General features: G+C 37.0%; 1 protein-coding gene across 13 annotated transcripts in view; it reads left to right on the top strand.

Moving 5' to 3' along the window:
* RPS6KA5 (ribosomal protein S6 kinase A5) overlaps positions 1 to 27721 on the top strand; it is a 185259-nt gene that overhangs the window by 101244 nt on the left and 56294 nt on the right. For 11 of the 13 annotated variants that reach the window (XR_009264722.1, XR_009264721.1, XM_058740021.1 and 8 more), the window contains 2 exons: positions 641 to 756; positions 3704 to 3811. The exons of 1 other annotated variant lie outside the window; for it this stretch is intronic. Coding sequence is in view for 9 of the 12 variants with exons in the window: in XM_058740021.1 (XP_058596004.1) it covers positions 641 to 756; positions 3704 to 3811 (224 nt within the window). In the remaining 3 variants the exon portion in view is untranslated. Of the gene's footprint in view, positions 1 to 640; positions 757 to 3703; positions 3812 to 20474; positions 20544 to 27721 lie in introns of those variants that run through there. One more of the 13 variants, XM_058740024.1, reaches the window with a different exon arrangement.

Genomic DNA, 27721 nt, shown 5'->3' with positions numbered 1-27721 from the left:
TTCTTGGGCTAAATGGGGGCAAATTCAGAGGGAAATGGGAATCTTTCAGTGTCAGGTGTTTGACTCAGCCACCTTGTGCCACTTTTACTTATGGGCTGCATAGAGCAATAAGAAGGCCACCTGCTACCTGAAACACGTTTTTGAAAGGGTACATAGAAAATTCTAGAAAATAGGGAATCTGCTCAGATAGTGACTGGCAGCTATTACAAAGGAAAAGCTGAGATTTTTGTTTGTGTTCTGTTTTGTTCTGTTCCTTTTTTTATCTTAGTTGTTGCAATGGTTGACGTTTTGGTACTCCACAGCAAGCTAAGTATTATGTGGTGATGGCAGAGGTTTTGATACACTGCATTTGGAAAAATGTATTTAAATATATACAGATGTCATGTAATAGTTTTAATGGCAATACTCCATGCACATTCGTTTGATTGTGGCTTAGGGTAGTCGTTATCTTATGAAATGTATTACTATGTGTATTTAGTAATATGTTCTAGATGAAACTATATACTATAGACAAAGAATTCTACAAAAATAATATATTAAAGTCAGTGCCTTGTGGTTAATCCAAAATGTTTAAAAGGGAATACTTCCTTAAGTTTATGAATACAAGTCAAAGAAAGAAAAAAATATATTTCATTTTTAGATTATATAAATGGTGGAGAACTTTTTACTCATCTTTCTCAAAGAGAGCGTTTCACAGAGCACGAGGTGCGGATCTATGTTGGAGAGATTGTGCTTGCCCTCGAACATCTCCACAAGGTAAGATGCTCAGTCTTTGAGAGTTCTTTTCTTGAAAAAAAAAAATCTATTTTAACTGAGGTAATGCTGGAGCTAAAGAGCTACTGTTTTAAACGTCATTGTCTTCGTGGAGATTGTGAAAGCACACTTACACACCGTTGCCAATATTCTCAATTCTGTAGTTCCCTTTTTCAAAAATCATCTTTTTTTCTTGGTAGTTCCTGCGATACGGATTAAAAAGGTAGAATGTGAGCAGTTCTTTAGTTCTTGTTTATGAAAAATCCTAATGCTTACTACAAAGTACCATTAGAAAAAAGCTTTTCATTCTTAAAATAACCTTTGAAATAAAACCACAAGTCATAATCTATCTTTGCTTAGTTGTGACTTACTCCGTTGCAGACTCTGCCTGTTTGTTTGCAGGGTATATTTCCTGATTAAGTTGGAGAATACGAGTTTTTGGAAAGAAGCGCCTGCCACACTACCCAGCTACCCCGCTGTCCCACTCTGGTCTGCCTTTGCCTTTGCCTTTGTTTTGCCCCTGGGGCCCCCCTCTTGTTCCCTCTCTGTCCCTTCTCTTCCATTGTCTCCATGTAGCGCGAACTCAGTTGCTAAAAACTTTAAGTGGAATTCATGCCTGTGCTGCTGTTTGAACTCCATAAAATCCATTCGAACTTTAAAAATATATATATTATTTCAGATACTGTTAATCTTGATCGAAGAAATTTTGACTAAATTTTTTTTAACTTAATGAGGATGGATTATTATAGGAGCAGTTAGCTGTGTAGACCAAGCGTGTGTGTATTTCCTCAGAAATAGAAAGTATTTGAGTAATTTTCATCAAAGTGTGTGAGATCATGAGGCCATCACGACTTGAGTCGCTACATTAGGATGAGACAGGTGCATTGTAGAGCTACTATTCTTTGTCGTGAATTCAGATCCTGCACTGGATTAGACATGAACAGGGATTAAAGTGGTGTTTATGGAGCATGGACAGGAGTGGAGAGAGATGAAGGAAAAGGCAGGGAAGAGGGAGGAAAATTTTAAAGTGGCAAGGAGACTGGAATTGCAAGATGGAGGCAATGGACGGGAGAGGCTGTGAGAAAAGATGGTGAGAAGACACAAGCACAGAAGGAGGGGATGAAGGAAAGGGGACATCTAGAGCAGAACAGAGCCAGGACTGGATGGGGCGGGGGGGGTGGGGTGGTCAGAGCAGCAGTCTTACGGAGAGTGGATGAAAATGTATAAGAACAGGAGGGAAAGAGAAAAGGCCCTGGTGGGCATGGGGGGTGGGGCTGCAGTGCGTGGACCAAAGGGACAGAGGAGCAGGAAGGGAGCTGACAGACATTCCTTTGGGTGGAGTTGTCGTGGAGTGGCCAGCTTTTGCTGGTTGAGTATCCGTGGGATATAAAGCACTTAGGACATCTTCATATATGAACCAAATTGGGCCCCAGGAATGGGTTGAAAGGATCTTGGAGTTTTATGGTTAGGTATAAGTTTTTATAATATAAAAACGATGGTAAAAATCACCATAAATAACCAGAGTAGAAACAAGCAAAACAAATACAAAGCTCCAATGGGTAAGCTACTAAATTCAGTTTTTAATTTGTGTGAAATCTTTAATTCTGTTAATTCTGTTTATTAAAGAAAAAAAATCCATGAACACCTGTTATTATTAAAACAGGGTAATCAGAAGTAGAAAACCTGATGAATACTGGATATACGTGTAATTGATGTAGAGTGAAAGTAATGTAGCAAATCAGATCTCAGCTAAGTTTCTCTTAATCTTATTACCCTAAAAAGATAAATACAAAGAGATACAACAGGAAGCCAGGAATATTCACCTTGACACAGCTGCTAACATTGAGTTTCCTGAGAAGAGACAAAAATGAGAGTTTCCTTGGAAGTGATGAGGTGAAGCAGATAGTAAATAATTTATTTCTAAAATTGTTTTCAAAGAGTTTGTTTCAAAGAAAAAAAAGTCACACTGGCTGTTAGATGTTCATGAAGCTTTGAGTCAAATGTCTGCTCGGACTGCAGATATTATCCTCTCTTACGTGTAGAACACTGAAGTTCCAGGAGGAAAATTGCCTAGCATGTTTCCTTCTGTAATTTTTTGTTTCAATTTTAAGCAATTAGTACGAATCTGCTTTTTCATATACTTAATGTTGTAGAAAGCAGGGTTTCTAAGTTTAAAAACATTTAATTTAGGCTGACATAACATGAAATGTGCAATGCACATATATCAAGAACTTATATGACTTGTGTAGATTTATTTAGCTGAAGAAATAGCTGAAGTGTTTTACTGTAATACATGCAAAACAAAATGGAGGGATATATAAATGTTATCTAATTGACTTATGTTGCTTATTTAGAAGCCTATTATTCAACAAGACTTTATTAATTATCTATTTGATGCTTTGCAAGATACTAGATAAATGTGAAGAACAGAGTTAGAGTATGGTTATATCAAGACAACGAGGAAACACCTAGAAAATATCAGTTATTTTTAGATAAGTACAATATATATGTAGGTGCTGTAAGAAGAAAAAGAAAGACATGACCAGTGTGGAATCTGGTTAGTCAGGAAAGCCTCCGAATCCATTAGCAAGTGATGGACACGAATTGGCTAAAAATACCTGAAGAAGATCATGTCAGTGAGGATTAGATAATTAAGAAGATAGGAGGAAGCAATAGTCAACAGAAAGACCCCACAGAAGCTGGTCCAACAAAGATGGACCTTCGTTACACAAAGAAGGAAGAGTTAGGAGGTAGGAGAGGTCCAGCGAGCCTAGCAGATGAGCCCTGAGATAGAGGAATTCACATTTGCCATGGCCAGTCACTAAGGGCCATTAGTGTATCCTGAGCAGGAGAATCCTTTTTTTGGTTTGTTTTTAAGGTAGACAAAGACTTTCCTAACTTATTTTTTGGAAACTGTTATTTTAAAATGCATATTTGTTTGTTTTTACAGTTGGGGATTATATACCGTGACATTAAGCTTGAGAACATTCTACTTGATTCTAATGGCCACGTGGTGCTGACAGATTTTGGTCTGAGTAAGGAGTTTGTGGCTGAAGAAGTGAGTATTATATTTTAATTTGAAGTTAGTAACAATGGAATGTACACAATGATAAAAAATGAGCTGTAGAAGAAGCATTTATCAGGATAGTACCATATGGATTATGGATTTTTTGGGCAGGTTTGCCTAGAGGAACATCTTGACCTGAATGACTATAAAGAGTTTTAGCTTAAATTACTATGGAACATGGAACCATCTTGCTAGAATTGCAGTAAACATTTAATGAATATATCAGAATTCCCCAGTCTAAAACAAATCAAAACTATGCATTTAACTTTCCCTATAAAATATGACTGAAAATTTTGAATAATCCTTTGGGCCCTTTAGGAGAATTATGGCTTAGGTGATAACCGGTGGACCATTACAAAACAAAGGACATACAGTTTACATTATATTTACAAAGTAGGACATGTCGTGATGGCCCTTCGAATTCAGTTGACAAAAATGGCAAGGATCTACTAGACCTACTTCTTCAACAATCTAAAATTATTGAAGTAATTTGTGATAGCTAAACTAAAATTTGATAGCTAACGTGCAGATTTTGAATATGGAGGACCTTGCACTTTCAGTAGAACGTCTTTATTATTACAGGTGCATTTAATGACATTTAAAACTGTACATCTAGTTCTAGTTAAATACTCCTCATGTAGCAGCTGTGATAAAAATTATATTTTTACACTACTGGTTATGCAAGGTAACTAGATGAATTTGAATGCCAATTCATTTTTATCTAAGAAATTATTAGTTAGAATACAGAATCACAGTGGAATTTTTGTAGTGAAGAACTTTGTGGTTGTAAAACACATTGGTCTTGAATTCCAAATTAGGCGTATCTGTTTCTGAACATTTGCCTTTTGGAGTATTGCCCATGTAGTCCTAAGTGAATTTGATAAGTGCTGAAATCATAAAAACTAAAGATCTCAACTTTTTATCATATCTGTATTCATTCAGTTCGCTTATTAAGTATTGACCACCTCTACTATGCTAGGTACTGGATAATACAGTGGTGAATAAGATGCCTTCATGAAGTTATGGTTATAATTATTGATTATCTTTGATGGGACAATCATTGTTATAAAATAGATGAATTTTTGAGGAATTTACTTCAAAGTTTGATTTTTAAGACTTTTTCTCCTTTGTAAACCTGTTAGTGGCAATGTCAGTAAAATGTGACAGATTAAATACATTTACTGTTGCTTCCTCATTAAACCCCATAAACAAAAGTAAAGGAGTAAAATAGGTATGTACTCAGAAAAGATGAAAGAATATAGTAACCAAATTTTGGAAGACGGTCAGCAGGAATACTACTTGTAGCCAATTTAAGCATCCCTGATCACAGTTGAATCCTAAGCTAGCAACGTGAGAAGCCCCAAGGCAAACTAATTTGCACTTCTGGCCCCCAGAAAGGTTCAGGACTCCCTCAGAGTAGGAACACAGGTGCCATGGGACATAGGAGGGTTGTTTGGAAGTCTATACAAGAAACAGGTAGCCTCCGGGTCTCTGTCTCCCCTATTCACCCAGGCAGCCATGCTTCCCTTACCTTCCAGGAAGACTGAAAGGGTTAAGTAGAAAGACTGGATTCAGGGACGAGGGGCTGAAGGTGAGGCCACAACAAGGAAACTACTGGGTGGGGTGAAAAATGACACAGCGAACCATGGAGCTCCCACGGCCTCTTTCTGCTACTTTGTCCTGAGAACACGTCTTCCCAGACAGGAGTTTGGAGAATTCCTCTCTGAGAAACTGAAAACAAAACCTCCAGATGCTATCAGTTGGTGGTGTTGCTAGTGAAGTAGCCCGGCCAGATCTTTCTACAGAGATGTCTGGGACTTGACGGGCCCAGCGCGTGCCCCGGAACCATATTTGTGATGATGTCACAACTTCTCTTTCTATTTTGATTTCAGTATATTTCACCGTAATTCGTTTCTTTTGTCTGTATTGCAATATGATTAGTTTCCTCTGTCATACTGTGCATTTAAAAACACTATTCTGAGAAGTGGTCTGTGGGCTTCAACGGACAGCCAAAGGGCCCTTGGTTTGTAAAGGACCCCTTCGCAGGGAGATTTGGTGACCATCATCTCCTCTCTCCATGGGACCATTCACACATTTGCTCCTTCCCTCTATCAAAGTATTTGTTGAGGGCCTTCTCCATGGAGACATTGGGCTAGGTTCTGGTAAGACACCAATGAAAAGAATCACTTAGTGACTCCTGTATTTACAGGTACATGTGGCTGAATGTTTGGCAGACTTTGGCCCTGGGCAACGGCAAAATGTCAGAAACTAAAACAAAATAAACAAAAGTCAAAAATGGATCAGAGTTGTTGAGTTTTAATACAGAGATACAAATTAATCAGAAAGACTGTGTGACTGAACCAGCCAGGTCCCTCCTCACAAGAGAGATTTGTGTGTCCTGCGAGTCCTGTCAGCCGCCCCTCCACAAGGGAGGCTCTCATTGGCTGCCATAAGTTTTGAGCACGTAGTTGTTTAGGTGCAAAAATGAAATACTGGGATTCTATCTGAAGTGGAGAAATACTGTACAAATTTTCTTATTTTTCACTGAATACAACCTAGCTGTGTTTAATTATAGTTACGTGATAGTGTCTGTATAATTAAGCTTTCTAGTTTCATCTCTTCCCCTCAGACTACCAGCTCATTCTTCCTCTTTCTGTAGGGGACATACCATCACACTAGACTTCAGGTTTAGCTCTCATGGCTGGCATGGGAACTACCCTTCTCTGAGACCCCTACAACGGGATCTCGTGGTCCTTTGCTTCCCTAATTCCACCCACCACTTATTCAGCCAATTTCCCTGCCTAGACTCCTTCCACCTTAAAAATATTTCCACCAAACAATTTCTGTTTTGATTAGCTAGCATTCCTTTTTGGTTTCACATGTCACGCTGAATCACTTATATTGAAGTATCTTTCTTGGAGTGAGTTTCTTTTTTGTTTATCCCTATTCTACCTCCTTGGTTTTTAGTTTAAACTCTAGTTTAAGGAGTCTCCTCCTAGGTTTCCAGTGCCTAGGGAAAGATTGTATGGCTCTAGCTCTAACTAACCTCTCTCCTTTTTTACCTCTTCTTCTTGGACCCTTTTGTTACCATTTAAGCATGCTTAGTCTCTCCTGTCTTAAACTTTTAAAGATGGAGAGTGGATGGATGGATGGATGGATGGATGGATGGATGGATGGACGGATGGACAGACTGACTAGTAGATAAAAAGAATCTCAAAATTACATATTCCCTGCCATCTCTTGTGTTCTTGTTCTCCTCTGTCAGTATTTGTCTACACACTCTTTACTTACCCACATCTCACTCACTCCTTAGTCTACCCTGGTTTGGCTTGCGCACCTACCAACTGACTATAAGTCTTCTTGTCAAGGTCACTATTGACCTCAGTTTTAGATACTTTTTAGTCCTCTTCTTAACTTGACTACCTAGTAATGTTGAACTAGAAATTGCCTCTTACTTTGGCTCCTGTGACACCACGGTCCCCTGGCTTTCCTTATCTCTCTCACTATCTTTTGCAGGCTTTTCCTCTTCTACCCAAGTGTTCCTCACAGTTAAATACTAAGTGCTCTTCTCTCTCTATGCCTTACTCTCTCCCTTTAGGCTGGTGATTCTTAAATATGTATGGCAACTCTGACCTCTCCTTTGGGCTCCAGACCCTAACATGCTTCTACCGTATTTCCACTTGACACTTTTGTAGCTCCTCAAGCTCAACATTTCCAAAACCGAGCTTGTCTTCCCCCCACCCAAATCTGCTTCTCCTTCAGCATGTTGCAATTTTGCGTTATAAATTCTGCCCTCATTTGGTCTGGGAAATGTACTTCTTTTTTAATTTTTAGGAGTTTACTTAGTATAAAAAATGTGTACTTTTAAAATCTTTAAAGTTTCTGTTCATGACGTAATATTCATGTCTCTGTGTATTCGTTAATTTAACAATTGAGCAAATATTGAGTACAGTATGTCAGGTATTGTACTAGACCCTGGAAATATAGTGGGGAACATAACAAAATCTTTGCCCTGATGAGCCTCTATTGAGAGGTATTTGTCAAATATTCATATGATTAATTATTTCTAGATTACAGTTTGCTAAACTAGATTGTAAACAGGATAAAATTGATTTATTTTAGAAATCTTTAAAGTCTTTTATATGATAATGAATACTTTACAAGTTTGATACTTTTGATATGTTCTTTTCCCAATCATGGAATTTGATAAATCCCTTGAGACTCTAAGAATAAAAGAAGACATTTCTAAATACCTGTATGCTAGCCTATGTCCTTCAGAGGATTTCTTGAGAGTACAATTCAGTAAACATTTGTTGAGTTCCTAATGTAAGTCAGACATTTGCTAGGTATCGGATATATGATTCTAACATTGAAGATTTCAAAAACATTTGTTTAGGGGGGCGCCTAGGTGGCTCAGTCGGTTGAGTGCCCGACTTCAGCTCAGGTCATGATCTCACCACTTGTGGGTTCAAGCTCCACATTGGGTTCTGTGCTGATAGCTCAAAGCCTGGAACCTGCTTCAGATTCTGTGTCTCTGTCTCTCTTTGCTCCTCCCCTGCTAGCACTCTGTCTGTCTTTCTCTCTCAAAAATAAACATTAAAAAAAAATTTTTAAACATTATTTTTAAAAGGGGTTTGTTTTTACCTCTTCGTAAACAATGTCAAAATGATACATTAATGTATTATTAGTTACCCTATACTTAAAATTTTTTTGATGTTTATTTATTTTTGAGAGAGAGAGAGAGAGAGAGAGACAGAGCACAAGTGGGGGAGGGGTAGAGAGAGAGTAGGGACACAGAATCTGAAGCATTCTCCAGGCTCTGATCTTTTAGCACAGAGCCCGACATAGGGCTTAAACCCACAAACCGTGAGATCATGACCTCAGCCAAAGTTAGACACTTAACAGACTGAGCCACCTAAGCGCCCCTAGTTACCCTATACTTAAATAGTGCATGCATTCTATGTTTTCATAATTTCACATTGAACATTTACAAATATCACAACAGGTTATTAACATGAACCTACAGGTAGCTAAATAAAAGTAGCAGAAAAATAATGACCCCAACATTTAAAATAGAAGTAGCTAAACTATAACATACTGCCAAACTATAATATACTTTAAAGGGACAGGCCTATGGATTAATCACTATTTTCTCTTTACAGAAAATAGAAAAATGTACCTTCGCTTATAAAATGATGTTACTCATTAATTAATTTTTTGAACATATAAAGGCTTATATACTGGATGGAACATGTATTAAAGTAAGAGGATCTTTTTCAGTTCTCCACTTTGTGGCTGTGTGACTCTGGGCAAGCCACTTAGTCATTAACCCCTCTCAGTCTTAGTTTCTTCATCTGTAAAATAATAGCTGTCATATCTAATTGATAGGATCATAATATGGACAAAATGAGTTGGTGCTTATGAAAGTATGTTCTAATGTGTGAAGCAGTAAATAAATATCAGTTTCTACTTGTAGGACATACTGTTCAAAGTTTAGATTACTGTGAGCAAAATTAAAATAGACAGATGAGAATCTTAATTATTCTCCCTTTTCTGATTTGTAAGAAAGTTTTAAAGTACATCTTTAATGAACGCCTGGTTAATAATATCATTTGCAGCATTCTGCTATTGTGACATATATATCACAAGATGCCTGGGGAGGTTCAGGACCCATAAAGAGCATGTTTGCATTAGGAATCAGATAACCCTCCTCTCTAAGGCAGCTTTCTAGTTACTTCTGTCCCCCTCCTGCCTAATTTGTAGTGACATATGTTCACGATTCTTTGCATTGGCATGTGCTCCTGAAGAACGTATTAAGTAAGTCTCTGTAAGCAAGTCTTGTCAGTCACTTGCCAAGATGAGTGACTTTAGGATAATTTTAGTTATTTTAGGGTCAACACTGAGATGGAAGCGTTGGGAAAACAGGAGGCCTAGAAACCAGTCAGAGCATTTTTCTGTTGCCCCAGTTTTTCTTCTACTCAAACAGTATTATGCAATTTACAGATGCTAGCACGTTAGTTTCAGCCATTGTTTTTGCAATGTTTTTCTGTCAGGTATTTGTCAGGGGAAGGGAGACGGATAGGGCTTTGCCCTCAGATGTCTGCCGCACAGATTCCTTTATAACTTTTCTTACAGTAGAAATTATTGGCTCTGCTGCTTCCGATTCTGTGCCTCCCTCTCTCTCTGCGCCATCCCTCCTCCTGCTCACGCTCTGTCTCTCTCTCAAAAATAAATATTAAAAAATTTTAAAAAATTATTGGCTCTGCTAAGACTTATCGTTATACTATTTGTTTTACAGCAGGTTTGGGGCACTTGGGTGGCTCAGTCGGTTAAGGGTCCAACTGTTAATTTTGGCTCAGGTCATGATCCCAGGATTGTGGAATAGAGCTCCGTGTCTAGCTCTGGGCTGAGCGTGGAGCCTGCTTAAGATTTTTTCTCTCTCCCCAGCTCACTCGCTCTCTCTCTCTCTCTAAAAAATATTTTTTTTTATTTAAAAAATGAAAATAAGGCAGGTTCAATGTGTAAGTTCAGTGGGCAGGTTTAATGTAAATGGCATCACAGAACAAGCAGGGACAACTTTTGAGTGGAGATTCTTTTCACAGAAACTTCTATCATGTGTTCCATTGTTCAAATCAGGGTAAATATATATAATTTCTATTTACGTGAAAATTACATTTAGCAGTCACATTATTCTATATTAACATAGGATGCATTAATCTGAAAATAGACCATAATAAAAGGAAAATTATTTAAAACCATGTTGAGTGTCAGGGATTTTCAAGCCCTTAAGGGGAATTTAGCAAAAAATATTCTGGAATACTAATCAACCCTGAATAAATGGGATGAATAAATGTTTATATCTTTTAAATATCTTTTTTAATTTTTTACATTGTGCAATATTTAACTAATAAAAATATAAAAAAGTGATACAACAGAATCTGTGCACCCACTATTTACATATGCACTTATAAACATTTTGTATTTTTTTCCACTCAGCAAATATCAGTTGAATGTCTACTGTGATCCAGGCAGAGTTCTGTCTAGTGTTGAAATCTAGCAATGAACAAAATGGACAGAAATCTTTCCTCTAGACAGGGGGGCAGCCAGTAACAGGAAAATGAGTAAAAACATGTATGGAATATGGTAGATAGTGGTGAGTTACAAGGAGACAAGTACACTAGGAAAGAGGGATGGGGGTATCAGGGTGAGAAAGGTTGCACTTTTAAATCAGGTAATCAGGAATGGCCTTGCTGAGAAAGTGACAGTTGAGTAGAGACACAAAGAGAGTGAGAGTGTGAGCCATGTCCGTATCTTAGGAAAGACATTTCTAGGTAGAGGGATCAGCCAGCGTGAAAGATCCCAGGTGGGAATATGTCTGGGCTGTTTGCGGAACAGAGAGGAGTGCAGTGTAAGTGTATAAAATGACTGACGGTTAGAGTAGCAGAAAGTCGGGGTGTGCAGGCAGTCATACAGAGGGAGGATTGTACAGGTCATGTAGGGCATCGAAGACTGTTGTAAGGACTACGGCTTCTTTTAGTGAAGTGGGGGCCATTGGAGAGATTCGAGTAGGGGAGGGAAAGGATCTGACTTATTTTAGAAGAGTAATTCGATTTGCCAAGCATGCTATTCTAATAGTGGGACAAGTCTAGAGACATGGAGACCAGTTAGTAAGCTTTTGCATTAATCCCAGCAAGAGATGGTAATGGCTAGTTTAGACCATGGGCTAGCAGAGTAGGTTGTAATAAGTAGTCAGAGTTTAGATATATTTTGACATTAGAGATGATGAAAGTTCTTGATGGGTTGGGTGTGGGGTGTGAGAGAGCAAGAGGAATCAGGGGAGCCCTAAGTTTTTTCGTTACAGAGTCTGGAAGGATGAGGTCGCCATCAGCTAGTGGACTTCAGATGGAAAGAAGATTTGGGGTAAGTGGAGGAGTTCATTTGAGCAGCTTGAGTTTTGAGATGACTATTAGACTTACAGAGATGTCCAGGAGGCAATAGGACATAGGAGTCTGGAGTGTGGGGGAGAAGTCCCATCTAGAGATACAGATTTGGAATTTGCCAGTATATTTAAAATCATGAAAATTGAGGAGAATATCAGCAGGGTAAGTACAGATAGAAAAGAAAAAGGGACTAAACTCTGAGCCCTGGCTACTCCAACATGGAGAGTAAAGAGAGGAAGAGGCACCAGCAAAGGAAACTGGAAAGTTGGGAAGAAAACAGGCGAGTGTGTTATCTTAGAAACCACGTGAAGAAATGTTTCAAGGACGAACAAGATCAACTATGTCAAATACTGTTGTTTACTCAAGTAAGGTGAGGACAGGAGATTGATCATTGGCTCAATTTAAACCTCAAGAGAGAGAGAATGGGAATAGACATATTGTCCTCTACCAATAAAGGCAACCTTGGGGTTTTCTGTAAAAAGGAATAGTGAAATCGTGTGGAGAGAGCAGCAGAGGATGAAGCGGGGTCAAAAGAGGTCTCTTTATTATAAGGCGGGAGAAATGACAGACGTCATAGGCTGGTTGACACATTCCTGTAAAGGAAGTGGGGGTCGATATAATAATAAGAGATGGGGGGGAGATGCTGGACCTTGGGAGGGATAAACTCAGTGCACAAATGGGGATGTAGTTCTTAGCTAGTGGCTTACTCAGTTCATCCTTAGGAACAGAGAAGGGTGAGTTCCTGGGCACAGAAGCAGGTGGCTGTCAAGACGTGGTAGTGGGAGCTCATAGAGGGTCTTTTCTGATTGCCTCTGTGTTCTCACTGAAAGTGAGGAGGGAAAAGAAGGAGACACTGGAGTTTGAGGAGAGAGGAGAAGATACAAAATAAGCAGTCATGTCCGTGGGAGAATGAATGGATTAGGAAATGAGTGCGTTTGCTGGGCAGCGTTAAAGGCCTGCTCGAGGTTCACAGTCGTGAATTTAAAGTGAAATTGGTCGGGGCGCCTGGGTGGTGCAGTCGGTTGGGCGGCCGACTTCAGCCAGGTCACGATCTCGCGCTCCGTGAGTTCGAGCCCCACGTCGGGCTCTGGGCTGACGGCTCGGAGCCTGGAGCCTGTTTCCGATTCTGTGTCTCCCTCTCTCTCTGCCCCTCCCCCGTTCATGCTCTGTCTCTCTCTGTCCCAAAAATAAATAAAAAAACGTTGAAAAAAAAATTTTTTAAAAAATAAATTGAAATTGGTCAACCTGATTCTGTGTTTTACTCCAACCACATTTTGCTTAACAAGTGCAGGCAAAAGGCAGATGGTGGATTGAATTTAATCCTGTTTTAGTGCCCCTACTTCAGATGTGTATATCCAGAAACTATATACACTATTAGCTCATGTTCCTAAAATGGACATAAATGACATACCATATGCAAATTGTTTTATTTGACTTATTTTTGAAATGTATCCAAGTTGATCAGTATGAATCTATTTCATTCAGTTTACCCTCTGTATAATATTCTTGGATGTGAATTATCCAGTTTACTTACCCATTATCCTACTGAGATTCATTTAGCTTTCTGTGTTTATCACAGTATTGAAGTTTTTTTTCTGATATTATTGGTTTGCTGCAGTTCTTTAGATATTCTAGATACCTGTCATTTGTAATTATACGTATTGTTTCTTTTCCAAGTCTTTCACTTGTTTTGAATGATATTTTTGCCATCATCAGATTTGACATTTTAATAAAATCAAATTTACTGTAATCATTTAATATTTATATTTGATTATGTAAAATTTTTAATTTTAGAAAATACACATAAAAATTATAATCTTCACTATTTTTAAAATGTGTATTTATTTTGAGAGAGAGAGAGAGTGAGCATGAGTTGGGGAGGGGCAGAGTGAGGTGGAGAGACAGAGGGAATCCCAAGCTGGCTCCGTGCTGTCAATACAGAGCCTGATGCAGGGCTCGATCCCGTGAACCGAGAGATCATGACCTGAGCCAAGATCAAGAGTCAGATGCTTAACTGACTGAGCCAGCCAGGCGCCCCATCATCTTAACTAATTTTAAGTGTAGATCAGTAGTACTAACTATATTCACGTTGTTGTGTAACAGGTCTGTAGAATTTTTTTTTATCTTGCAAAACTAAACACTACACCCATTGAACAATAACTCCCCATTTTTTCCCCTTCCTAGCCCCTGAAAACCAATATTCTACACTGTATCTATGAGTTTGACTACTTTAGATACCTAGTATAAGTAGAATCTTACAGCGTTTATCTTTTTTGTGACTGGTTTACTTCAGTTAACATAATGTCCTCAAGGTTCATTCACGTTGTAGCAAGTGACAGGATTTCCTTTTTTTTTTTTTTTTAATGTTTATTTTATTTTTGAGAGAGAGAGAGAGACAGAGTGTGAGCGGGGGAGAGACAGAGAGAGAGAGAGAGAGAGAGAGAGACACAGAATCCAAAGCAAGCTCCAGGCTCTGAGCTGTCAGCACAGAGCCTGACACGGGGCTCAAACTTGGGAATGGCGAGATCATGACCTGAGCCGAAGTCAGATACTTTAACTGCCTGAGCCACCCAGGCATCCTGGGATTTCCTTCTTTTTTAAGGCTAAATAATATTATAATATATGTATATATCATACTTTGTTTATGCATTCATCTACTAAGGGACATTTGGGTTGCTTGCACTTATTGGCTATTGTAAACAATGCTGCAGTGAACATAGGTATACAAATATCTCTTTGAGATTATGCTTCCAGTTATTTTAGATATATATCCAGAAGTAGGACTGGTGGATCATATGATTATAACATTTTATTTATTTTCCCTCATGATAATTTTATTTTTAATTTTTTGAGGAATGTCCATAATGTGTCCCATAGCGGCTGCACCATTTTACATTCCTGCCAACAGTGTGCAAGGGTTCCAGTTTCTCCACATTCTCATCTGTATTTATTATTTCTGCTTTTCTGATAGCAGCCCTCCTAATGAGCATGAAGTGATAGTTCATTGTAGTTTTTATTTGCATTAATGATGCAATGAGTGATGTTGAGCATCTTTTCGTATTCTTTTCGACCATTTGTATATCATCTTTGGAAGAATGCTGAAATTCTTTGCCTATTTTCTTTATTTATTTATTTATTTTGAGAGGAGGGGGGAGTGAGGAGGAGCAGAGAGAGAGGAGAGAGAGAGAATCTCAAGCAGGCTCCACACTGTCGGTGCAGACAGAGCCTGATGTGAGGCTTGAACTCATGAACCACGAGATCATGACCTGAGCCAAAATCCAGAGTTAGGCAGTTAACTGGCTGAGCCATCCAGGCACCCCTCTTTGCATTTTTAAAATCAGATTATTTACTTTTTGTTGTTGTTTAGTTGTAGTTCTTTATATATTCTGGATATTAACCACTTACCAGATATGTGATTTGAAAATTTTCTCTCCCATTCTATAGGTTGTCTTTTCACTTTGTTTCCTTTGATGCAAGGAAGCTTTTAATTTTGATATTGTCCCATTTGTCAGCTTTTGTGCTTGTCCTTTTGGTATCATATCCAAGAAATCGTTGCCAAATCCAGTGTCATGAAACTTGTTTTTTCTTCTAGGAGTTTTATAGTTTTAGATTTTACATTTAGGTCTTTAGTCTTTTTTGAGTTAACTTTCGTATTTGGTGCAAAGTAAGGGCCGAATGCATGTGGCTTTCCAGTTTTCCCAGCATCATTTGTTGAAGAGCCCATCCTTTGTTCACGTGTGGTCTTGACCATATGCACTGTAAGGTTTATTTCTGGGCTCTGTGTTTTGTTCCATTGCTCTATATATTTGTCTTAATTCCACTACAAAGATGTATTATTTACTGTAACTTTGAAATATGTTTTGAAATCAGGAAGTGTGAGACTGCCAACTTTTCTTTCTTTCTCAAGATTATTTAGGCTATTCAGGGTTCCTTGAGATTCCATATGAATTTTAAGATTTTTCTTAATTTTTGCAAAAAAAAAAATGCCATTGGGATTTTGATAGGAGTTACATTGAATCTTTAGATTATTCTGGGTAGTATGGACATCTTCACAATATTATGTCTTCCAATCCACAAGCAGGGGATGTCTTTCTTTTTATTTCTATCTTCTTTAATTCCTTTCACAGTATTTTATAATGTTAATTGTCAGGTCTTTTGACTTATTGGTTGTATTAATTTCTAAGCATTTTTGTTATTTTTTATGCTATTTTAAATGGGATTTTTTTTTAGATTGTTCATTGTTAGTGCAAAGAAATTAACTGATTTTAATATGTTGATCTTCTGTCCTGTAACTTTGCTATATATACTTATTCTAATAGTGTGTGTGTGTGTGTGTGTGTGTGTGTGTGTAGTCTTTAGTATTTTCTACATATAAGATTATATCATCTACAAGCAGAGATAATTTTACTTTCTCCTTTCCAATTTGGATGTCTTTTATTTCTTTTTCTTGCCTAATTGCTCTGGATCGGACTTCCAGTGCTGTATGAAATAGAAGTGGTAAGAGGGAACATCCTTACTTTGTTACTGATCTTAGAGGAAATTTCCATTTTTCACCATTGAGTATGGATGTTTGCTGTGGGCTTTTCATATACAGTCTTTACTATGGAGGTAGTTTCTTTATATTCCTACTTTGTTGCTGAGTGTTTTTTTTTAAGTTTATCTATGTATCCTGAGAGAGACAGAGAGTGTGAATGGCGGGGGGAGGGGGGAGCAGAGAGAGGGAGAGAATCTTAAGCAGACTCTGCACTGAAACCTTGATGCAGGGCTCAAACTCACGAAACCATGAGATCATGACCTGAGCCAAAATCAAGAGTTGGGTGCTCTAATGACTGAGCCACCCAGGTGCCCCTCAAATGCTGTTTCCACATCACTTGAATTTTTCTTCATTCTGTTCTTCTGTTCTTCATTCTGTTAATGTGGTGTATTATATTGATTAACTTTCAAATCTTAAACCATCCTTGCATTCCAGGAATAAACCTCACTTGATCATGTTACATAAACCTTTTAGGGTGCTGTTGAATTTGGTTTGCTAATATTTTGTTAGGATTTTTGTATCAGTTTTCACCAGAAATAGAAGGCTGTAGTTTTCTTTTCTTGCAGTATCTTTTGCTGGCTTTGGTATCAGAGTAATGCTGGCCTCATCTGATGAGTTTAAAAGTATGTTCTTCGGTTTTTTGAAAAAGTGAGGACATTCTTTAAATGTTTTTTAGAATTTTCCTTTAAGCCTGAGCTTATTCGGGGAGGGAGGTGGGTGGGGGAAGGGTGTTTGATTGCTGATTTAATCTCCTTACTGATCATGGTTCTGTTCAGAACTTTCTATTTCTCTGTGATTCAGTCTTGATAAATTATATTTCTAGGAATTTATCCATTCTAGATTATCCAATTTGTTGGTGTATAATTGTTCATAGTTATTTCTTTTTTTAAAAATTTTACCTCCTTTATTTTAGAGAGAAAGAAGGAAAGAGCATGAGCAGAGGAGAGGGGCAGAGGGGGAGAGAGAGAGAGAACCCCACGCAGGCTCCATGCCCATCACAGAGCCCAATTTGGGGCTCAATCCCACAACCATGAACCAAAATCAAGAGTCAGACACTTAACTGACTGAGACACCCAGGCACCCCAATAGTAGCTTCTTATGTCTTCTCTTTCATTTTCTTATGTCTTCTCTTTCATTTCTGATTTTACTTACTTGAATTTTTTTTTAATGTAGCTAAGAGTTTTGTCAGTCTTGTTGATATTTTCAAAAAACCATCTCTTAGTTTTGTTAGTTTTTTTCTATTGTTTTTCTATTCTTGTTTCATTTCTTTGTGCTGTACTTATTTATTTTCCCGCTGCTTTTAGTTTTTCTTTTTCTAGTTCCTTGAGGTGTGAATTGGGTTGTTGATTTCTTTGAATTTTTAAAAACATAATCTCTTTTTATCTCAGTACACTAAGATATTTGCTTTTATTTTCTTTTAAAAATGAGCACATTAAAATGTTAATTTAATAGGAATTTCTGAATATAAAACAAAGTGGGGATATTATGTTACCTCTTTTTATAGATAATCCAGTTGATAGTTCACTATCAGTGAATGGTCAATCTTTTCCCTGCTGATTTGAAAGGTACCTTCTGTCATATGCCAAATTCCTATACATGCCTGTGAGTCTATTTCTGTTCTGTTTCTCTTTACTCAGTTTCATTCTTCTGGTTGCTTCTCTCTGAGTCAAAATAAAAAATCTTAAAGGCCATGATTTTTTTTTTTTTAATTTTTTTTTTTCAACGTTTTTTATTTTTGGGACAGAGAGAGACAGAGCATGAACGGGGGAGGGGCAGAGAGAGAGGGAGACACAGAATCAGAAACAGGCTCCAGGCTCCGAGCCATCAGCCCAGAGCCTGACGCGGGGCTCGAACTCACGGACCGCGAGATCGTGACCTGGCTGAAGTCGGACGCTTAACCGACTGCGCCACCCAGGCGCCCCTAAAGGCCATGATTTTATAGTAAGTCTTAAATCTGGAAAGGTGAGATCTTTCTCTTCTTCACTCTTACCCTGCCATTCTCTCCTCCTTTCATCTGACCTTCCTTCACTCTCTTCTCTGTATTCTCTATTCTTGGTCTTTTGTTCCTCCATGTGAATTACAGAATTAAACTGATAAATTAATTCGGAAATAACTGTGATCTTTGGATAGTGAATCTTCTGATTAATTAGCATAAATAAATAGTCCTACCTTCCCAGTTATTATCTTTTATTTCTTTTAATAATACTTTATAACTTCCTGTGTAATGCTTGTACTTATATCATTAGATTCATTTCTATTAACTTTATAAGTTTTATTCCAATTTACAAAAATAAGAATATGGGGTTTTTTGGCACTACAGGAATGTTGGATCTTGTACAAAGCAATGTTGCTGAATTCATATTCCAGTAACTTACAGATTCACTTGGATTTTTTAAGTATATGACTATATTAAGAGAAAATCGGAACCACTGTTTGTCAGTAATGATGGTTTTATATCTTTGCGATTCTCATTATTTTTATTCTGTGTGTTTGTGAATGGATGGTTTGGTTTGGTTTTATTGCCCTTTTATTCATGTGTATTCTTGCTTGTTTACTTTAAGGCTATGTGTCTTGGGTTTTACAATTTAGTATGGTGTTTACTCTAGGGTTTTAGTAGATGAATTCTCAGTTTCTAATTGTTTATTGATATAAAGAAATTCTTATAGTTTTTCTCTTTAGTCACCTAGTGTTGTGAGTTATATTAATAACTTTATGTTGTTGAGTGTTAAGCCATCTTTCAATTCTTGGAAAAAACTTTACTTTCTATATTTTATTTTTTTTTTACACTTTGCTGGAGCTTGTTTGCTAATATTTTATTTTGGACTTTATTTTCCAGTTGATGTATAATTTTCTAATATTACATTTGTCTGATTTTGGTATCAAGATTATATACCAACATCATGAAATGAATTTAGAATCAGATATATAGATAGAAATCCTATTCCTCTTAATATTTCCTCTTACTGCACATGTATAGCTATCAGAGTGTAATTTTTTTTCTCCCCCCCCCCCCCGAGTGTGAGTAGCTTTTCAAATACTTATTTAATCTTATAAAATATGTATAATAATATATGGTTTTCAATTTCTTCTTCAGTCAACTCTGGTAAGTTGTATTTTTATAGAAAAATGTTATCTTTTTTCTTTTTAAATTCCTTGGTATCATTTGTTCATAGAATTCACTTATATTTTAATCTCTGTTGTGAGTGTAGTAAAGTTTCCTTTTTATTGATCTATAACTTTTCTCTTTTTTCTTGATCAGTTTGCTAGAAATTTGTCCGTTTTAATCTCTTCCAAAAAACAGCTTTTGTCAAGCTTCTCATTTTTTTATATTTCTTTGATGATGTTCCTTTGTTCCTTTTATTTTTCAAGTGTTGCGTTCATATTCTTTTTCTAAACTTTGAGTCAGACCTCCAGCTCACTATATTTAATCTTTTCATTTTTAATGAGATAATTTCTAAGAACAACTTTTAGATATATCTCACCAGTTCTGATATATAAGATATTTATTGTTATTGAAATAGTCTAATATTCATTGTGGGTTTTTTTTTTTCCTTTGGGCCATGAATTATTTAGAAATGGGTTTTTAGGTTTTCAAATATATAGGAATTTTGGGTTGTCTTTTTGTAAATGAGTTCTAATTTTATTGCTTTCTGTATGGAGAACAAAATATATATGATTTTATTTCTGTAGAATTAGAGATTTGCTTCGTGATCTAGTACATAGTTGATTTCTATAAATATGACATATATGCCTGAAAAGAATTTGTATTCTCTAACTATTACATATAAAGTTTGGGGTATTCTCAGGAACGTCATGTAAATCTTCTATAGCTTCACTAATTACTTTCCTGCTTGATTAGTCAGTTATAAAAAAGATATGTTAAAATGCCTGCTATGGTTGTGGATTTGTCCATTTCTTCTTAAACATCTCTCCATTTTTGCTTTTTAAGGCTTTTCAACAAATGTTGAGTATATTCAGGTATGGGATAGTATTATTTTCCTAGTGAAATGTTCCTTTTATTATTATTCAATGACTCTACCTAATTTTAATAATCCCTTTTGCCTTAAAGTTTATTTTCTTGCTATTAATAAAATACTCCAGCTTTCTGTTGGCTAGTGCTGGTCTGATATATCTTTTTCCATCTCTTTACTTTCAATATTTCTTTGTCATTATGTTTTAGGTGTGCCTTTTGTAAATAACATATAGCTGGATTTTGTTTTTGATCCAGAGAGTTTCTATCTTTTAACTGGTGAGTTAAATCTGTATATTATGATTACTGATATATTTTTACTTATTTCTCTTATCTTGCTATGTGTTTCTCTTTATCACAATTTCTCTTTGCTTTCTCCTCCTCCTTTCCTATTTAGATTGTTAGGATTTCTTTGTTTCATTTCTCCCTAGTGGTCTAGAACTTATATCTGTTCTATTAACTTATATACTGACTTAACAATTATGTCTATAATTGTCATGACCACTACAAGAACATGGAGTGTTTTAACCTCAATTATCCATTTCATTTTCTGTATTATTGTTACTTAGTATTTAGCCCTACCTTGTATTATATTCCCCCAAATTAATCATTATTGTGTAATTTTCATTTTATAAATTCACTACTTGTTTAGATTTTCTCACATGTTTATCTGTTTTCTCTGTTTACTATTGCTTCTTATAACTTAACTCTTTTCTTGTGAGTTCAGTTTATTGCTGAACTGCATCTTTTAGGGGTCTTTTAACAAGGATTAATGAATAGTAAGTTCTCTTTGTTTTAAAATGCCTTTATGGGGAAGTTAAGATGGTGGAGGAGTAGGAGGATCCTAAGCTTGTCTCGTCCCTCAAACACAACTAGACAGTTATCAAATCATTCTGAACACCCAAGAAATCAATTGGAGGTCTGAGAGAACAAAAACTGCAAGTCTACAAGTAGAAAAGCAACCACGTTTTGGAAGGTAGGAGGTGCAGAGAGTTGACTTGGGGGAGATATAACTGTGGGTAAGGTGGTGGGGAGGAAGCCTGTTTATGGATGCTACCGCAAAGTATTATAGGCAAGGGAGTGGAAAATTGGAACTTTCAGAAGTCCACTACCATCAGGGACATGCGTGGCTTAAAGGTGCTTAGTGGGGTGGAGTCCCAGGAATGACAGCATGTACTGAGGGTCCCCTGGGTCTCCAGAAGAAAGGGTGGCACCAACATGCTGCACTGTTTCCAGGCATAGGAGTGGGGGGTGGGGAGGGCAGGGGGTTCCTGTTGAGGGCGGGGAGCTGGAGTGCTGGCTTTTTGCTCTGTTTTGCCATAAAGTCTGAACCCCCGTGCAGCCACTTTCCTTGCACAGCCAGCAAACTGTAAAAGCGTGACAAGATGATCACCCAGAGGAACAGTGTGGGTCTGCGCTGCGGAAGTCCCCAAAATTTAGATTTTGAAATTCAGTTGCACACCTGAGATGAAAAAGCTCGGACGCAGGCTGGGTGAACAGAGGGTTCTGATGGCAACCGGCGACAGCTGAGGGATGTTGATTGCTCTTCTGTGAGGGTGACCTGAGGAGTGGGGGTGTGAATGTTCAGCTCCAGGGCTAGAGACCAGGGTGCTGCCACATTCATCCCCCCTCATCAGCACTGGAAGCCTTCAGGGAGCAAAACTGTGCCACATGGTAGAGGCTGGAGCCACTTCTGCCAAGTCTCACCCCCCTGCACTTTGGAGGTGCATCTACACTAGGGCAAGTTCACATGAGAATCAGTGCGACAGGCACCTCCACCAGAAGGACCAGCACAAACAACTAGCTTGTACCAAGTCTACTAGGGCAATTCAAATCTAGCTTCCTTTTTATTTTCATTCTTTATTTTTTCCATTTCTTTTTTTTAATTCCTTTTAAAACTTTTTATTATTTTAAAAATATTTTATATATGGTTTTAATTTTAATTTAATTTAATTTAGGATCTAGATTCTTTTAACCAGCAGACCAGAACACACCCAGGACCTAGTGTTTTTTTGTTTTTTGGTTTTTTTTACTTTTTTTTTTTTTTTTTGCTTTCTTCTTTGTTGTGTGTGTGTGTGTGTGTGTGTGTGTGTGTGTGTGTGTGTGTGTTTTCTTCTTTTCTTTTCTGGACAAAATGACAAGATGGAGAAATTCACCCCAAAAGAAAGAAGAGGAAGTAGATCTCACAACCAGAGATTTAATCACTACAGATATAATATGTCTGAACTAGAATTTAAAACAACAATTATAAGCATACTAGCTGGGCTTGAGAAAAGCATAGAAAACACTAGAGAATCCCTTTCTGCAGAGATAAAAGAACTAAAATCTAGTTATGCCAAAATCAAAACTGCTGTGAGATGCAAACCCAAATGGAGTCCGTAAAAACGAGGATGGACAAAGCAGAGGAGCAAATGAGTGATAAAGAAGATAAAATTATGGCAAATAATGAAGCTGAAAAGAAAAGGGAAAGAAAAGTGATGGATCATGAAGGTATTAGGGAACTCAGTGACTTACTGAAACAGAATGACATTCATGTTATAGGAATCCCAGAAAATGAAGAGAGAGAAAAAGAAGCAGAAGGTTTCTTCGAACAAGTTATAGCTGAGAACTTCCCTAATCTGGGGAAGGACACAGACATCAAAATGCAAGAAGCACAGAGAGCTCCCTTAAAATTCAACAAAAGCTGACCACCGCCAAGGCATATCAAAGTCAAATTCACAAAATACACAGACAAAGAAAGAATACTGAAAACAGCAAGGGAAAAAAAAGTCCTTAACCTACAAGGAAAGACAGATCAGGTTCACAACAGATCTGTCCCCAGGAACTTGGCAGGCAAGAAGGGAGTGGCAGAACATAGTCAATGTGCTAAATAGGAAAAACATGCAGCCAAGAATTCTTTATCCAGCAAGGCTGCCATTCAGAATAGAAGGAGAGATAAAGAGTTTCCCAAATAAAATGCCTTTATTTTGCACTGCAAATTCATTGTTAATTTAGCTGTCATGGACTATATCTACTCATGGACTAGTGTATCTTTTTATTTTAAAGTAAAACATATGCAAAAATGAAAGCAAAATAAATGTATAGGTTAAGGATTTTTATAAGGCAAACACTTACAACCATCACTCAAGAATGGGAATTTGCGGGGCGCCTGGGTGGCGCAGTCGGTTAAGCGTCCGACTTCAGCCAGGTCACGATCTCGCGGTCCGTGAGTTCGAGCCCCGCGTCAGGCTCTGGGCCGATGGCTCGGAGCCTGGAGCCTGTTTCCGATTCTGTGTCTCCCTCTCTCTCTGCTCCTCCCCCGTTCATGCTCTGTCTCTCTCTGTCCCAAAAATAAAAAAAAATAAATAAATAAATAAAAAAAAAAAAAAAAAAAAAAGAATGGGAATTTGCCACCCATGGATATATTTTTATTTAGTCTGCTTGGGACTTTTGCAATATTTTCTCAAGTGTATCTTCTGGTTTTCAGATTCTTTATTTGTGTCTACTTTGTTTAATCAGCCTGTGTTCATTAATACATTTTTTCATTTATATAGTTAATGTTTGCTTCCTTTTCATATCTTTCTCATCTTTTTTATGCCGCTACATTATTTTATAGGTATTTTCCTTCTTTATGTCTTTCATCTTTTACAATATACTAGTCTTTTATAGAATGTTGTTCTAGTGTTTCAAGTAATCCTTCTGTTTGGTTTGGGGAGTCTAGTTCACTTATTTAATAATGTTGAGACTCCAGGGCTTTATCTGTGTGAACCCTGGGCCAGCTGGATTGTGGGAATTTGTCTGGTTCTGTCATGTGTTCCAGAGTATTACCACGTTGGACCAGATTTACTCACTTCCTCATACCAAGGAGGGGAGAGTAAATTCAGGCCTCAAGTCTACAAGAGGCAGAAGCCTTGGGATTTGATTTCAAAAGGGGCATATTTGTTTTCTAAGCTAAAGGCCCTCCCTTTGCAGCTGTAGCACAGGTCATATGTCTACCTCACTGGTTTTTGGCACCCTCTTCGTGGCTTGCATCTAGGGATTCCCCTCTCTTTCTCATGAGCACAGTCTTAGATGATTAGCAATGCAATATTTACTTCTTTTTAAAAATCAAACATTTCTAGGGGCACCTGGGTGGCTCAGTCAGTTAAGCGTCCAACTTCGGCTCAGGCCATGATCTCGCAGTTTCTAAGTTCAAGCCCCGCAACAGGCTCTGTGCTGACGGCTCAGAGCCTGGAGCCTGCTTCGGATTCTGTGTCTCCTCCACTCTCTGCCCCTCCCCTGCTCACGCTCTGTGTCTCTCTGTGTCTTGATAATAAACGTTAAAAAATTAAAAATTAAAATTAAACATTTCTAGATATTTGTTGTAAGATTTGACAAAATTAGGATGGGGATGAGACTTTTCATTGGTAATTTTGCATTTATAAATTTATCATAAGCAAAGAAGATCAGGATAAAACATTGGCAAATAAAAGCTGAGAATGATTTAATCTAGTGTTTATTGAGAAATGCCTAAGAATTTGGCACTTAAGTTTATATTTGGATTTTTTCTTAGAAGGGAGCCAGTTTTTTGTTTTGTTTTTTTTTTGTCCAGTGCTATCTGATCTTTCTCTCCAAGAGACAGTGGAACCTCCTTGATCAGCTGGTCACTTAAGCGCAAGAACACTCTGTCTTATCTGCCAGAATGGTACACGCACACTGCTTTTACCATATTTACATTTAAGTACATTCTCATTCACAATCTCTTAACTCTGTGCTCGCTTTAATCAATAATATTATTTATAAAATAATGTGGACCTAAATAGGGTTAGGGTATTTTTTAAAATATTAAAATAGTACTGTAAAGATATTTTGAACAAATGGTAATGAATAGAATTTAGTTATGTTATCCTAGCCTTATAAAACCATAGTTCATAAAATATTACCTAGGATTCATTCCTGCCCCCACAGCAGACCTTCCTCTGTCATACCTCATCAGTTTATCTCCTCGGTAGAATTATTTGAAAGGCATTCTGTATACTTTCCAGATAACATGCATCCTTTCCAGATAGCATGCATCTTCCTAAGCAGATAAATACAAATTCAAAAGTAAGTTCGGGATATTTTTACACATAGAAGATAAACTCTCAGGAAATCAAGGCTGACACACTAAAACTTAAAACCCAGAGGGAGTAACACTACCATTGGGGCAGAGGAAGAGGAAGCAGATACAGAACTGCAAGAGGCTAAAATGGCAATGTTTTAAAATAACAGAGAAACTTAAGAAATGCTTTTCCTAATGCTTTTCACTCTTGTTTCTCAGTAACTGGAACTTCCCAAAACTTAAGCTTTAATTTTTCTGTCTCCTAGAATTTCGATCTAATAGGTAATTATTAATTATTTGTTAATGTAGATACTGCCTACTCCCCTCCACTACCCACCACCCCCAAACAAATAAACACAAAACAGAGAAGCTAAAGTGATTTAAAGAGCTCAAAACTCATACGGAGAAGGTAGATGAGATATCTTTGAGCACGTAATATGGTTCTGAGCTTCCTCTCTGTTGAGACCTTCAAGAGCTGAGCTGAGTAGTTCTCATTGCCAGAGAAAGTAAAACATGAGAAGTGGGGGTGACTGTCAGACCTTTCTGGCATTCATCAGTAAGATCTATGTGCCTTATACCCTTTGAACACTAAACTTCATGAATATCTAGTATTTTGAAGAAGAGAGTGTATATTTTCATAACTCTGTAAAATTGAATCATTGTCTCATACTTAGAAGGAAAAGTGCATGATTTCAAAATGGTTTGTGACATGGAGCTGCCTATTAATGGCAGTGAAAGTTTATATTTGCTAAAAAGACTAGTTTTCTAAATAAATAAAATCTAGAGAAGCAATAAATCAAATTCATTCTTTTTACTTATAAAACAGTTTGGAGTATTATTTATATTTTTTCAGGATATCTAAACTTGATTTAGGATATAATGGTTTAAAGGTATTTCTTAGATGAGATCAAATGATAAATACAATGATTCAGTAATTTTCGTGTTTCTTTATGTCAACTACACAGTGATTTTTGCTCACCCAAAAGAAGGCTGTTGTATACTAAATAGTGTATTAACTAAAAACACTGGTTTTATGAAGTTTGGATTTTTTTTAAGAGTAATTTTGTAGTATTTCTTTTTAAATAAGTCAGTGAACAGATGAATGCTTCTTAATATACACATTTTTTCTAAGCATGTCTAACAAAGTTTAAAATTATTCATTACTTTTTATATGTAAATTAAAATGGAATCAATTTTATTTAGCTTTAATTCTTCTGTAGTTTGATACAAAATTTGCATTTGGTACTGAAATAATGAAGCAGAGAGATAATGATACTTGATATATGGTTTATATTAGCTACTTATTGACAATATTCTGCCAGATAACAAAAAATATTTTCTGCAGATCTAAGCATAAGTAAATTACTTCTTTTCGTTATACTCAGGAATAGTAATCTTTCAGCATATGTAGTATAAAAAAGAAAGAAATGAATCTTAAACCATCTAATATAATTACAATTAAGTAGTTTTAATATATTTGTTACCAAAGTGTTTATATCAATTCATTACATGTATTGTCTTTGAGCTTAACTTTACACAAATAGAGAACTTCTGCTGATTCTGTAACATTGCTGGAGTAATGTTCTTTACATTTGAAATTGGCAAATAAGAAGAATGCCTATATCTCAAAATCTTACTGATGAAGGAAGAATAAAGTGCAAATTGAAAAGCTTCCTTTAGTTTTTAAAAATATTTTAATGGCACCAAAGTGCCTTAAAATGTTTCAGGTACAGCCATACGAATTGTGTCCCATTAAAGAGGAGTTCTTTTTTTAATTTTATATATCTGTATAATAATTTAGATATTTCCTCTCTTCTGTTTCATTGGGATGAGTCATATGACACAGTTGATCCATTAAAAAATTTAGTTTCAAATCTAGACCTTTTTAAAGCCCTACAAAAGAGAAATAACTGTCTTTAAGGACAGTCTTTTTATAAAAACACTTCCGCTCATCATTACTGAGCATATGATTGGCAGTGCCAAACCTAGAAAAAATAAGGTAGGAAGAATTTTTTTCATCATTTTTCATCTCTGGGCTCCCTATTCCCTTCTTAGCATTTGGTCTCTGTCTTTTTTTTTTTTTTTTTTTCCTTAAGGTTTCCCAGTGTTTTCTCAATGTTGCTGATCTGGAAATAAAGTAGTAAAGTATTAGGCAGTTCTTGGTACCCTACTAGGACTATTTGAAGTTTTACAAAGAGAATCGTACAAGAAACCACTAATTGAAATATACATACATACAGCAAAGAAGAAGAACAGATAGATGAATGGATGGATGGGTGGCTGGATGGGTGGGTGGGTGGGTGGATGGATGGATGGATGGATGATGGTAGATTTTCAGGCATCAAAGTCTTTCAACAGGACATTCACCCAGGACTGACTATACAGGTGATGATCTGTC

This window comes from Neofelis nebulosa, chromosome 7 (assembly GCF_028018385.1).
Source record: "Neofelis nebulosa isolate mNeoNeb1 chromosome 7, mNeoNeb1.pri, whole genome shotgun sequence".
NCBI lineage: Eukaryota > Metazoa > Chordata > Mammalia > Carnivora > Felidae > Neofelis > Neofelis nebulosa.
This window is presented reverse-complemented; position numbering and strand designations above follow the sequence as displayed.